This window comes from Crocodylus siamensis, chromosome 8 (genome assembly GCF_052110815.1).
Source record: "Crocodylus siamensis isolate JL-2025a chromosome 8, ASM5211081v1, whole genome shotgun sequence".
Taxonomy (NCBI): Eukaryota; Metazoa; Chordata; order Crocodylia; family Crocodylidae; genus Crocodylus; species Crocodylus siamensis.
Window position 1 is genome coordinate 59035521 of NC_143402.1, and position 13034 is coordinate 59048554.

The following is a 13034-nucleotide window of genomic DNA, read 5'->3' on the forward strand; positions in this document are numbered from 1 at the left end:
TCCAAAGTATTTGTCTCCTTTCACTGTAGCTGTCTGTCACTTGGGATCTGAGTGATCTCTTCATACTGCATAATTTCACTTTGTAAGGGACAGAACAATGAGCTTCTTTGGGGTTAGGGGATCAAAACCTCTTTTCATTTTTTATAATGATAGATTGAAATTTATACTGGTGGCTGGTAATCTCTCTCACCAGGAGATATGTGGCTGAAAACAGCCATTTGATTTTCACTGACTTTGGACATAGAGGCCCACAACAAAACTTTGAGTTCGGAGACTATTTCTTTGCTCAGGGTAGCTCGCTAAGATTTATTTTCCAGTTTTAAAGCAGTTAAGCCTGAAGTCAGCAACTGGCAACTGCTCAAGGTTTAAGCGCTGTAGGTGCTAACACATTACAGCAGGTGCAATAGAATATACTCAGTGACTATTAGTAAATCCAAGAAAAGTGCATTGTCTCTGCACAGGCTGGGCTGGAGTCTCCATGCTGCCTGGATGCACTGCATGGGGAAAGTGCAAGGACTTCACTGCAGCTCCCTGCTGCCATGTCATCTGGCTCTGATGCAAATTACAGACAGTAAGAAGTTCTAACTTGCATCTTTGGAATTAGGCTTGGTCGTGGCCATACAGCTGTGGGGAATCCATGGAGAATCAGGCCTAGCAGAGATCAACTATGATATATCCCTTTAGATGCTCTGCTGTGCCCCGTCTGCATCCCCTTTGCATCCCACTTCTTCCTTCCCTTAGGCAAAGAGAGTGATGGAAGCAGCTGGGCAGAAACCAGTTTCTGCCAGTGGAGGGCTTCCCTGTGCAGGGAGGATTCTCTTCTGATCATTTCTGGCTAGTTTTAGCCCACTTTTTCAGCATGAGTAGACTAAAAAGGCAGCCCACATGACCTGCAGTGCAATCAGATACTGGCCACAAACACATTTGCTTATGGTTTGGTTTCAGTACCTGTGACAAGAGCTCAGCTGCTAAGAGCAATGGAACATTATCCCTCTACAGAGCAAAAGCTACTCCTTTGAGAAACTGCTTAAACCTGGGGCCTCCCATCTGTCCATAGACACTGTATAGTGGATACCTGTGTTTCTGCTTGTCATCACATCACAACACCTGTCCTTACATTTACTGAAGGAGCCAATCCCTCTCCCATTCACCATCCCAGGATCTACCTGCTCACCTGTTGGCTGTGAGAAGCACCTCTCCTATCAGCTATTAAAAGGACCTTCTCTGATTAGCTGCTATAGGGCCACCTCTCCTCCCATTTGCTTTCACCTATGGTAAATTTAATCATTGTGTATATAAGGGAAGCATTTGATTTATTGTAGTTCATGGAAACAAAGGGGAGGAGCTTGTCCACTTTCTGCAAAGCGCTAGCAGAGCTAGTGGAGCTGTACAGACCACAAATTGAGAACCAATGAATTAGAATGAAGACTATTAAAGTAACAGGATCTCGGTAGTATCACTGCCACTAATGCAGTGAGCTCTAGGGTTACCAACACAGCTAATCTTGCTTGGAAATGAAGGGTGGGGGAGGCAAACATCTGTCTCTTGCAAGTGAGTCACTCATACAGAGTGACTGGCAGCTGGGCTTGCTGACCTGTCAGGCAGTAGATTTCCACTATATGCTGAGAGCTCCAATCAGCATCTCATGGTGCTGAGCCAAATATAGGCCCTGCCTGATGTGGCCTGGAACTCAGCAAAGCATGTCTGTGCCTTGGTAACTTCCCCCCTGCACTTGTTTACTTTAACCTCAAGATGGATCCACTCTCCTGCGATTCGGAGGAATAGCTGGATACTGGGGACAGTATACTGTTTTCCCCTGTGTATCTAAATGGCAGTTTCCTGACTGTGTGAGTGGTGCTGTTGCTACCTATGAAAAGTGTGTGATTCCACTACCCCTGCAGTGTAGACAAATAAGCAAGCATGTATAGGCTCAGCATGCATCATAGGTTGTACATTGGCTGGGTATGTGCATGGATAGGTATATACATACCTGAATGTAAGTCTTGGAAACAGCAGGGAGGGAGAAGGGCCCTCCTATATGTGATTCCAATAGCTGAGAGCACTTGCCCAGTAAGAAGACCTAGGTTATAGGTCCACCTTCCCAGAGGGGGGTTGCCTTCAATGCCTTTGACTTCCCAACACAATACTCTAACAACCACAACACAAGTTAGGCATTATCCAGACCATTCTCCGACACTCCTCTGGAAACTGAGACACTGAGATGACAATGATGGAGAACCTGTATTCATGTGTGAACAGCATATGAAAAAAAAGAGTCTAGGACTTCTTGACTGAGAAGATTTTAAATCCTGGAGTCAATTTTGTATCTTTTAGGTGTTTTGCAAGAGAAATGATATGAAAAACAAAGATAAATACTGTTACTTAACTGACTGATGGAGGTTCATTTTGTTCTCTTGCAGTATCAGCAAACCTGGCCAAACTCATGCATTCCAGTATGCAAAAGAGCGAATTTCCCCGCTCTTCTGAGCAACTTAGCTTATCTCCCATCTAGCCCTCCTGCTCTTACACAGCTATTTCTATCCAGTGTTAATGTAATGTAAAAACAGACACACATTTATTTGCATCAAAACAGACAGATGCTCCTAAAAGAACGTAATTCCCCTGCAATGGGAACCTCTGCCCAGAGAAGTAAGTAGGAATTTTGGTCATACGGAGTGAGGGGAGATAGGTGCACTGCAGCACCCTGAGGATAACTTTCTAATGCCCCCTAAATTGACATCTGCCCCTAATTATGCTACTGTTTTTGCCATCTGTTAACAAAAACACTAGAAATATGATTGAGCAACCCAAAGAGCACCATGACCACCCCCTACAAATAAGCATACATGTACAATCAACAATCATATACCGCAGAACAGTTCGGGATCCCATTTCCCCTTCCAACCCACTCCTTCATTTGACCTCAATTGCCTGACCAGGATTTGGCTCTGGCAGCATACTTGATAGTGCACAGTTCCGGGGTATTTTGAACCAGGTTGAGAAGGAAATTTCAAATTGAGAGGCCCTTCTTGAGACTGCCCTGCCAAGCAGCTCCCTCTCCCAAAGATCAACTAACTCAGGCTCAGGCACCCCCTCTGATCACAGATGCAATGGTATCCCACATGGAGTGAAGGAGGATCTCAGGCCTTGTTGTTTTAGGGTTTATAGATGGAGACCAACACCTACATTCAGGAACGTGGGTGAAAAGAGAGCAGCTAGGAGGCCTATAGGACATACTATCCCTAGGGATCAGATAATGGCCCAAGGCTTGCTAGAGACAGTTTCCTGGGAGCCAGGGGCAAAAGTACTACATAAATCCTAGTCATATCAGGGCTGGATGGCCTCTGGTGTTACTCTACCACTACCTGGGCAATCATTGTCTAACAGAGACAGCAGCATGATGAAAATACTATATGGGACACTGCAGCATTGGACAGAGATACTCAGGCTAGCTGCCTATGAGCTAGTATGGGGATACTGAGTGAAGGTTGGCTGGGGCAACACAGAGCTCCACAACCTGCTTATCAGCAGAGTAGACTACACTATTTTGCAGCCTGTAGAGCAGACTTATTTAAAGTGTCCTATACTCCAGGACAGCAGTTCCCAAACTAGGGGTTGTGACCCCAAGGAAGTGAGGTCACAAGCCCCATGGATATTCAACTGTAAAAGTCAAACTTGCACCAGAAGTGGGAAGGCAAGCCTGGGAGTGGACCTGCATGCCAAGAAAGACTGAGAACTGCTGCTCTAGCAAGTACCAGGCTGTGACTACAGTAGACACCAATATACATTAATAAATAAGTAACTAATAATTAAGGGAGATGCCAAACTCAACTCACATATAACTTGAGCTGGAGCTGGGTTACATTTTCAGAGATAACAAGCTAACATGTTAACCCCTTTGAGCTTCACTCCTGTGGTTCTGAGGGTGTTGCCTTGCTCTGAAGCTCTTGAGATTTTCTGGCTGCACACAAAGGCAAACCTCTGTATAAATCAGAGGAAGATGAATTTAGTCAAGCAGGAAAAGCAGATAGGAAGCCCATCAGGAAAGTTAGAAAGCAGGTCCCTGTGTACTATGAGAGGGACTCAAAACTGGGAGGGAGGGAGGGCGGGGGTTCCCTATTATTGTGTGCAACTAGAATAAAATATATTGTAAAACCTCATTAATTTGAAGCACAGGGGACCAAAAAATACGAACTTCAAAATAAGTGGATTCCAAATAAATGCACCAATAGTGATTTGCATATATGCAAATTACTACCCATATATATAGACTTAGTTCACCCATGTATGGACCTAACTAACTGATATGAACAAAATGAGGAGTTATCCCAGTGACTAATTATGCAGATTTCAGGGGCTATAACACAAGGATTTCCTAATGTAGACCAGCAGCAATGATCTAGGGACCCTTTCTCTTCTGCTAAGTGTAATTAAGGAACTGTCCCGCCAACTGCCCCATCTCATCTTCGATCCCACCTATCGATGGAAACCCCCTGTGGATTTGGCATCTCCAGTCCCATGAATCCAACCCTGATCCAGCCCCCAATCTTGCATGTAACTGGGGCTGCTGCCCCACCTCCCACCCCTGCATTCTCCCCTGCACCCTGGCACTTGCTGTCCTAAGCCCTGTCCCCTCGGTGTACTCCTGCCTCCTTGGGCACTCCCAGCTTTCAGGGACTGCCCTGGCAGTGAGGTCCTTAGGCCTGTTGTGCACAGCCTGCATACTGTACAGCAGGGGGGATGCAGACCCCACCTTCCCTCTGGCCATCAATTGCCAACCTGGGAGTGCCTGAGGGGACAGGAGCATGTGGACTGGTCAGGGCTCGGGACAGCAAGTGCCAGGGCACAACAAAATCTGCAGGGATGGGAGATGGGGGCAGCAGACCCAGCTACATACATAATCAGGGGCAGGATTGGGGGTTGGTGAGACTGGGGCGGGGGGCAGGAAGCGAGGTATTAGTGGGACAGTTCTGCACTTAGATTGATCCAAGCAGAAGAAAAAGGGGCCCTATTTCGTTGCTGCTGGTCTATATTAGGAACTCCTTGTGCTACATCCCATGACATCTGCTTAATCAATCACTGGGATAATTTTTCACTTTACTCTTATCAGTTAGTAAGGTCTGCACATGGGTGACCTAAGTCTGTACATACCCATAGTGATTTGGATACATGCAAATTACTATCTGTATGCTTATTTTGAACCCATTTACAGTATTTCAGAGTTGGTATTTTTTGGTTTCCTGCATTTCAAATTAACAAGGTTTTCCTGGTCCAAGGGACCAGAAAATGGCTTTGAATTTCAAAGGAGACATCTATCACATTATGCATATAGTAATGCATAGATAAACCTATCCTTTTGGCTAGGGAGTGACATAGCTTTGAAGTATCCAACACTTTGAACTCTCTGATATCAAATTAACAAGGTTTTTCTGTAATCAGCTACATGGGACAGTAAATGAAATGATGGCAGTGGTCCACCAGCACCTTGCCTCACATTCCAACAGAAAACCCATGACTGATAGTCACACATGAGGCCAAATAGGAAATTCTTCTCATAGCCCTACACAGAGCTTCAGCAAAACTGAGCTAAAGGCCTGCAATGCATCAAAGAGCAACACAGCTCACAGAGAGCCATGTGCCACCCCAAAATGTCTGGAGGAAGAATCCATGTCAGCTTGAAAAGCAGAACGCTGCGGCATAGATGTCCACAAAATAGCAGATCAACTGTCTTGTTGAGCTCTCAGCAGTAATGACTTTGGATGTAGATAGAGGTACTATGGAAGTATAGAACACAAGGGGTCAAAAGTAGGGCTAGATGAACTTCATGGAGCTCAGGGCTTTGTCTAATGATGTTTCTGAGTTCACCAGATTAGTCTGAATTCTTTTTCCAGTAAAGCTGTTTTAATGCTAAAAACAGACACATATTCCTAGGCAGCCATAAAGCAGACTGGGGAGTCAGTTACTAAAGAGGAGACCCTCCAGATACTGGACTGTCCCACTTGTCTGTGGGCCAGATTCTCCTTTGAGTCACACCATTGATCCTAGGAGGGCAGTTCTGATGTGCCCAAGGGAAGAATTTGAGAAATATGTCTGCTTTCATTAGGAGTTTTCATCTCATATTTATCTCCTCCTTTCCTCTCCAACCCCTATCTCTTTTCTCCTCTGCTGTCACCCTGTTTTTCTTTTTTTTTTCCTTCTTCCTTCTTCTATTTTTTCCTTTTTCTGCTAACTGGATCATGGACCCAGTGCTGAGGCTGGAATGTGAATGCAGAGTGTTTCAATGGGTTTGAAATCAATTTCCCGTAAGTTTATAAACACATCAGGGTCTGCATTCAGGCGATACATCATTGACAATATACACCTCTAACAAATTGGTCCTCACAGGACTTCTCTTTTTGGTTTTGTACTCTGACCCTTCCCAGAGCATCATTCACAGCCATCACACACGCGACAGCAAAATGGTACACTTGCAATATCCAAACCAGAGGCTTTTTCCTAGAAGGGGTTCTTTCCAGCCAACCCATTGAGATGAAGTATGGAATGGGTCAGAAGCAGGAGGTAAATGTGACACCCTGTTGCCATGTCAGAGCCATGTAAGGGGTGTGATGTTTACTGAGTGCAAACTCTCCCAAGTCCCCTTTTTATTCTGTTTGCTTAAAAGATACAGACAGATCCAGTTTGTGTGATGTTCCCTTGCATGCGTCTCTGCTGTTGCTCCACAAGCCTCTGCCAGGCTGAGATCAGTTGGTAGCCGTGGTTTGTTGATGTCATGAAGGACACTGCCTTTTAAGTGGCACTGAGAAACAAGCCAATGTCTACGCTTGTAACTGCCAGCTCAGAAATGTCCTTTTAGTGCTTGTGCCATGATGGGAAGCATGAGCAATGATGGGAAGTGGAAGCTCTCAGGAGCTGCAGACTCTGCCTGGAGTCCTGTTGGGAAAGGATCAGAAAGAGGAAATGGATACCACAAGGAAATCAAAATGCAGCTCAGCTCACCCTGACTGACTGAAGGCCTGACTGACCATGCGGTACTGGGTGGCTAATGGGAATGGGACCAGCTCTCATGAATCAGGCTGCCATGATCAGGCCACATCCCAGAATAGAAAAGCCTCACATCAGTATTTAAGGAAAAGCTTTTCCTCTTAAGAGAAGATAACATATTACTACACTGACAATGATAATACCTAGCTCTTTGTCATCAGATCTCATTACCAATCATTCAGCAATCCTGTGAGGCCCATCAGGCACTGAGTGAAATGTGTGGGCCTAAAACAGCTAGAGATTGGTAGGTGGAGGATATCAATTTTCACTGTTTGTCAGCTACTCCAAATTAAATGGCAAGACGGGATCAGAAAGGCAGACCCTGCAAAAACCTCATTAGTTCTGGTATGGTTTCAGCAACTTTTTTTGTACAGACATATTTTTATGTGGAAGACCAATAAATTATGAAACCTCTATACCAAGGGATGGTGTTATTGTGCCATTCCCAAAAGCTTTGGGAGGAGAATAGGATCACTAATAATGGACACCGGACAGACGGTCCTGAGGACTTAATCAAGACTGATCCACCTTGCATTAGTTCCACAAGGAGCCTAGGCTCGCTTGGAATTGGTCAGTAAATCTCAAAGTACTTTACTGAGAAGGCCTCAATTTAAGAGATGGGAAGGTTGAGGTAGATGACTTGCCACAGGTCACCCAGCAGAAAAGGAGCAGGAAGAGAACCCAGCTCTCCTGTATCCCAGCACAGTCCACAATCCACTAGACCACAATAACTCCCCTGTGTTTTAGCATCCCCTGGCTTCTCAAGATCTCAAACAAAGCATTTCCTTTGTCTGCTCAGGACCAGAGGTATCTTTATTAAAACCTACGTTTTCTCCCTTCATACTCCCATGTTTCTCACCTGTTAGATCCTGAAATATATTCTGAATGCTGAACTTCTTGTTGAACAATCACTTTCATGACAATGATCTCACTGGCCCAGTTTTGCCACTGCTGGATGTGACACCAGTGCATACTGATGCGAGAGGGAAGAAGCACTAATGCAGAGCTGGTCAAAACCCAGAAGAATTATTTAATGAAAAACTGAACATTTGCTAAGTTTTTGCCTTTCCTTGATTCAATTTTTTTCAGCATTTTGCAGTTTTACTTAATTTTTTTTCTCTACATATTTATCATAATTTTGTCTTTATCTAATAGCAACCTCAATAAAACTTTGTATAAAATGTCAATAAAAATGTTGATAGAAGCACTCATTACAATATCAGCAAAATGGAAAACCTAGGTAACTTTTTTGTTTTAAAAAAGCTTAATTAAAAAGGTTAATTTTAACAAAACAGTTGCTACGCTGATGTCTTAAGTATTATCCAGTGGAAAAGAAATAAGAAGATACACCTGCTATATCACTGCCAGAGGTATCTAAAAGCTGAGACTCCCTTTCAGTGAACAAAAGCTCTTCTCAGTCAGGAAACCTAAGGAACTAACAAAAAGCCCTATGTTTCTCTTTCTAACTTAGTCAGGTAGGCTTTCTAGCCTAGATGCTGTTAGAAGTACAAGAATCAGGGTTTTTTTTCTTTCTTTTGGCTCTCAGCTACAATCACAGAAAGTGGAAACGTTGCTGCTAGTCTGCAAGCTAACCAGCTCTGCAACAATATTTCTGTCATGGCTTTAGAAGCTATTTTCTCTGAAACTGTTAGAGTCGAATATTATAACAAGTAGAAATCCTATATTCCAAAATATTATATCCCTTTGCAGAAAACATTGCTTCTCAGCTTCCACATTTTCTGTGGATGGTAAAAGTACGTTTGAATTTAAGTAAGAGAACTAAGCAAGGTAGTCATCAGAGGGCGTGTCTACACATTCATTAATGTGCTGGAATTATGGTCCATTAAGTTTAAACAGGTACTAACTTAATGTGCTGTAATTCGCATGTTTAGGTGATGCTAATGTGCAGTAGATTAATTCCAGTGTGCATTAGCATGTTTTTTTCCTGCCACGCTGATATACGGTAGAATTAATCTACTGTGCATCTAGTGCCTTGTGTAGATGCCATACCCAGAGAGATGTAACTCTAAAAGTGTGCTGTTGCAGGGCCTGCAAGGTTTAAGAGTGACTAATGACTGATATAAATCATTTGAGAGATGCAATTCCTATATTTATAAGGCATTTGTTTATATTCTAACAAATGCTGAAGGGATTAAGCCTTAAACTGATGTCAGTAATGCGTTTTCAGATCCTGTCCTGCACTGATTAGATCTAGCTCAGACCACAAGCCCACATGCAATAATTTAAAGAGTCATTTTGCTTACTAGCCCACAAATATTTGGAACTTTTAAGTCAGGTGACCATTTTTAAAAACTTTCAAATATAAAATATTTGACATAGTCCACTAGAAAATCAATGCAGGCTTGATTGTTGTCTCTACTTCAGAAGACTAGCAATAAGTAGAAGGTTAGAGAAATTTGCCATGATTCTGTCCTCAAGAAACCATTTTTAAGCGAAGATATACATCATTTTATAGTTGTTCACCCTGTGGTTGCTAGGTAACTTCAGTACATCTTGTCAGTCTGCAACCTGCTAATGAGAGAGAAAGATGGGAGGGACAGGGATAGAGTGGTTTTGGGCAGTGTAAGACAAAGGCCTACTGTTTTCAGTGTTAGCTGAAAGAAGGAGAGAGCTAAATGCATATGTGATATAATTTCACTGACAACAGTTCCATTACACCAGAAATGAGTTTGGCCCACAAACCTTTCCTTTATATGCTTAGAAGCTCCTGCCACTGAGATATGGGTTTAGTGGCAGGAAACATTCAGCCCAGCGCTGACTCTCTGCCCACTTTTCACCTTAGGAGAGAAGAGTAAATGAGGAAACCTCACTTGCCTCATGTTTGTTTTTTCAGAGAGCAAGGAAGTCTATATTACCCATGATCTTGCTCTGTGCAGAGCAGCCACAGGATCCGTCTACATAATGGAGCAGGTAAAGCCACAACACTCCTTTAGCAGGGTAAGACTTGTTTTGGTCACATATGGCGTGGAGGTTTGCTGCCCTCTGGAAGTCATTTTCTTCTCTCTGGCAGGAGCTAAGAAAAAAGATCTTATTACCTTGATGGAACAGCAAATCAGTACTTGCTTGGCACCTACAATACAGTGTCAGTGTCATCTCTTATGGCTTTCCTCACCGAGTGGTCTCAGGGTCTGGACACATAATACATTTACACTGGTTCAATTTATATAGTTTTATATGCTAGCATAAATTACACTGGGATGTCAAGCAGAGAGACGTACAATTTTTGGGGTAGTTTTTTGCAATAGTAGGAGAGCAATGGGTGTGATATACTGTGATGTCAGGCAAGGCTTTTGATACTATCTCCCACAACATTCTCATTAACAAGCTAAGGAAATATAGACTAGATGAAGGGCAGTGTAAAGTGGATACAGAACTGTTTGGATCATGTGCTTAGTGAGTAGTCATCAATGGGGCATTGTCTAGTTGGGAGAAGGTATCAAGCGGGGCTTCCCAGGGGTCTGTCCTGGGTCTGGTATTACAGTATTTAATATCTTTATTATTGATCTGGATGATGGGACCACGTGCACAGTCAGGAACTTTGGGAATTACATCATATTGGGTGGAGCTGCAAATGACCTGGGATAGACTGGAAAAATGGTCTGAAATGAACCAGATGGAATTCGGCAAGGGCAAATGTAAAGTCCTTTACTTAAGATTAAATGAATGCATGCACAAATACGGATTGGGGAATCAATGTCTAGGCTTCAGTAGTGTAAAGATGGACCTGGGGGTTACAGTTGATCATAAGATGAATATGAGCCAACAATCTGCTCTTGTTACAAAAAAAGGACAACAGTATATTGGGTTACATAAGCAAAAGTAGGACTGGCAAATCAAGGGAAGTGATTCTTCCACTCTATTTAGCACTGGTGGGGCCTCACCTGAAGTACTATGTCCAGTTTTGGGCCCCACACTTCAAGGAAGATGTGGACAAAGTGGAAAGAATCCAGAAGAGAGCAATACAAATGATTAGAGGCTTGGGAAGTATAAGTTATAAGTAAAGGACTGTAGTATGAGTAAAGGACTGTGCGTGAAAGAACTGTAGTTATTTAGTCTGGAGAGGAGAAGACTGAGGTGGGATTTGATAACAGTCTTCAAATACCTGAAGGGCAATTATAGAGAGGATGAAGATGGGCTTTTCTCTGTGGCGGCAGGGGACAGAACTAGGAGCAATGGCCTTGAGCTGCAACGGAGGGTTGGAGATCATGCAGAACTTTCTGACTATGACGGTGGTCAAGCGTGGGAACAGGTTCTCTAGAGAAATTATGGAATCTCTATTCCTGGAAGTTTTCAAGAGCAGGTTAGACAGACACTTGGCTGGGATGGTTTAGTGAAGAATGATCCTGCACTGATTAAGGGGCTGGACTAGATGTAGATTAGGGCTGTCCAACTGGCAGTCCATGGGCTACATGAAGTCTACAAGGGGCTAATGTGTAGCCCCAGGCTGTCACCCTGCTGCAGCTCCCGTCCATCATTCTGGCTGCAATAGCACCCAGTCTTCATGTTCTCTCCTCCCTCCCTTGCCTGCCACTTCCTGCCTTTGCCCCAGGGGCAAGGCAGTGTGGCAACATGGGTGAGTCCAGAAACACTTGTGGGGGGAAGGGGGAATCATGTCCATGAAGTGCAGCAGTGTGGGGACCTGCAGCAGTTGCTGGGGAGTATTGGGATTGGATTTCATAGTTTCATTGTTGTTAGCGGCTGGAAGGGACCTTACAGATCATCAATCACTGGGTTCAGCTCCCCTGCACTTGGGTTCATACAACGCAGTAGTTGTGTGGGACAAGGGGGGTGGAACTGAATGGTGCAGCAGGGGGTGGGGGTGGAGGGGAGCGCCCGTATGGCACACTTGGTGTGGTCTGCATGATATGCAGCCCCCACTCTTGCGGGCTCAGAAGTTGGACAGCCCTGACCTGCATGACTAGATGACCTTGTAGTCTTACTTTCCTATTATCACAGCACCTTGTGACTAGGTGGAAGGAAACAGATAATAACACTTGTGCCTTATGCATACATCTACTTTTGGAAACAACCCTGTTTTTTCTCAGGGTAATGCTACTGGGATTCATTCCATTACACCGGCGTTGGGCTGTACGTAGTGTGTCCACTCCTTTTCACTTTGATGTAAAGATGAATTATTTTAATGCAAATGTCTCATGTGTCCAGGCCCTCATGTGGTAGACACTGAGTGACCCTAGACAGGACATACCTCCCAAACAGACTTAGACAATGTGTGTCCCCATTACTGCTATAGATATGTATGTGCCTCTAACTGGGCTGCAGGCATGCTGCTCTGTGCATAATGAGGGCACATGGGAGCAGATATGCTGTAAATGGAATGCAGTAGAATAGGTAACTGCTGGGATAATAATGCTAGATGAAACAACAGATAAATTAAATAAGTGTTACACATGTATGTACGTATACATTTATATATATATATAGGAGTCATTTATTCCAAACAGTTACCAAAGCATCTTCTTTGTAGTAATACCAGGAAAGAAATGGAGGAACAGCATCAATGCACACACACCAGTGAATACTCTGCTTTTCTTTTTGGGACATAATATGTAGGCGCTGAAGGTGAGCGAGAGTCCCCTCTTTTTGGTGCTATATAGTCTCCATGGAAACAGATCATCTGCCTGTTTACAGCAATTAATTCTTGGGTCTGGATATTTGGTAAACTGGAGACGCTGCCAAAGGGATGCCTGTGTAAGGGATAATAATAATCCACCACCTACTTGCTTTCTGGAGGTAGCTTTTGGACAGCTTGCTTTTCAGGAATTCAGCCATTTCTTTGTCTTCTTCTCTTTCCCTGTGACAAGGAAGAGATTAGTTAATGCTTAGTAAAGGAAGTATTCAAGTCTAAGTACATGGCTGACAGCTGGGAGGTCTTGAACATGGATCCTAACTCATCAGCAAGTTCCTTTCCTTCTCTTTGAAGCACAGAGAAGGAGGGATTTCAATTTGTCAGT

General features: G+C 43.7%; 1 protein-coding gene and 1 long non-coding RNA gene across 2 annotated transcripts in view; one reads left to right on the plus strand and one right to left on the minus strand.

The window, feature by feature from the left end:
* Positions 1-13034, plus strand: part of LOC149858814 (uncharacterized) — a 220522-nt gene that overhangs the window by 120672 nt on the left and 86816 nt on the right. The window lies entirely within an intron of this gene.
* The window catches only part of LOC149858816 (bMERB domain-containing protein 1-like), an 89583-nt gene continuing 81663 nt past the window's right edge, over positions 5115-13034 (minus strand). The window contains exons 5-7 of the mRNA XM_090060000.1: positions 12801-12874; positions 9918-10075; positions 5115-6930 (exon numbers count right to left, since the gene is read on the minus strand). Of these exons, the coding sequence (XP_089916126.1) occupies positions 9957-10075; positions 12801-12874 (193 nt within the window). The 3' untranslated portion in view covers positions 5115-6930; positions 9918-9956. The remainder of the gene's footprint in view (positions 6931-9917; positions 10076-12800; positions 12875-13034) is intronic.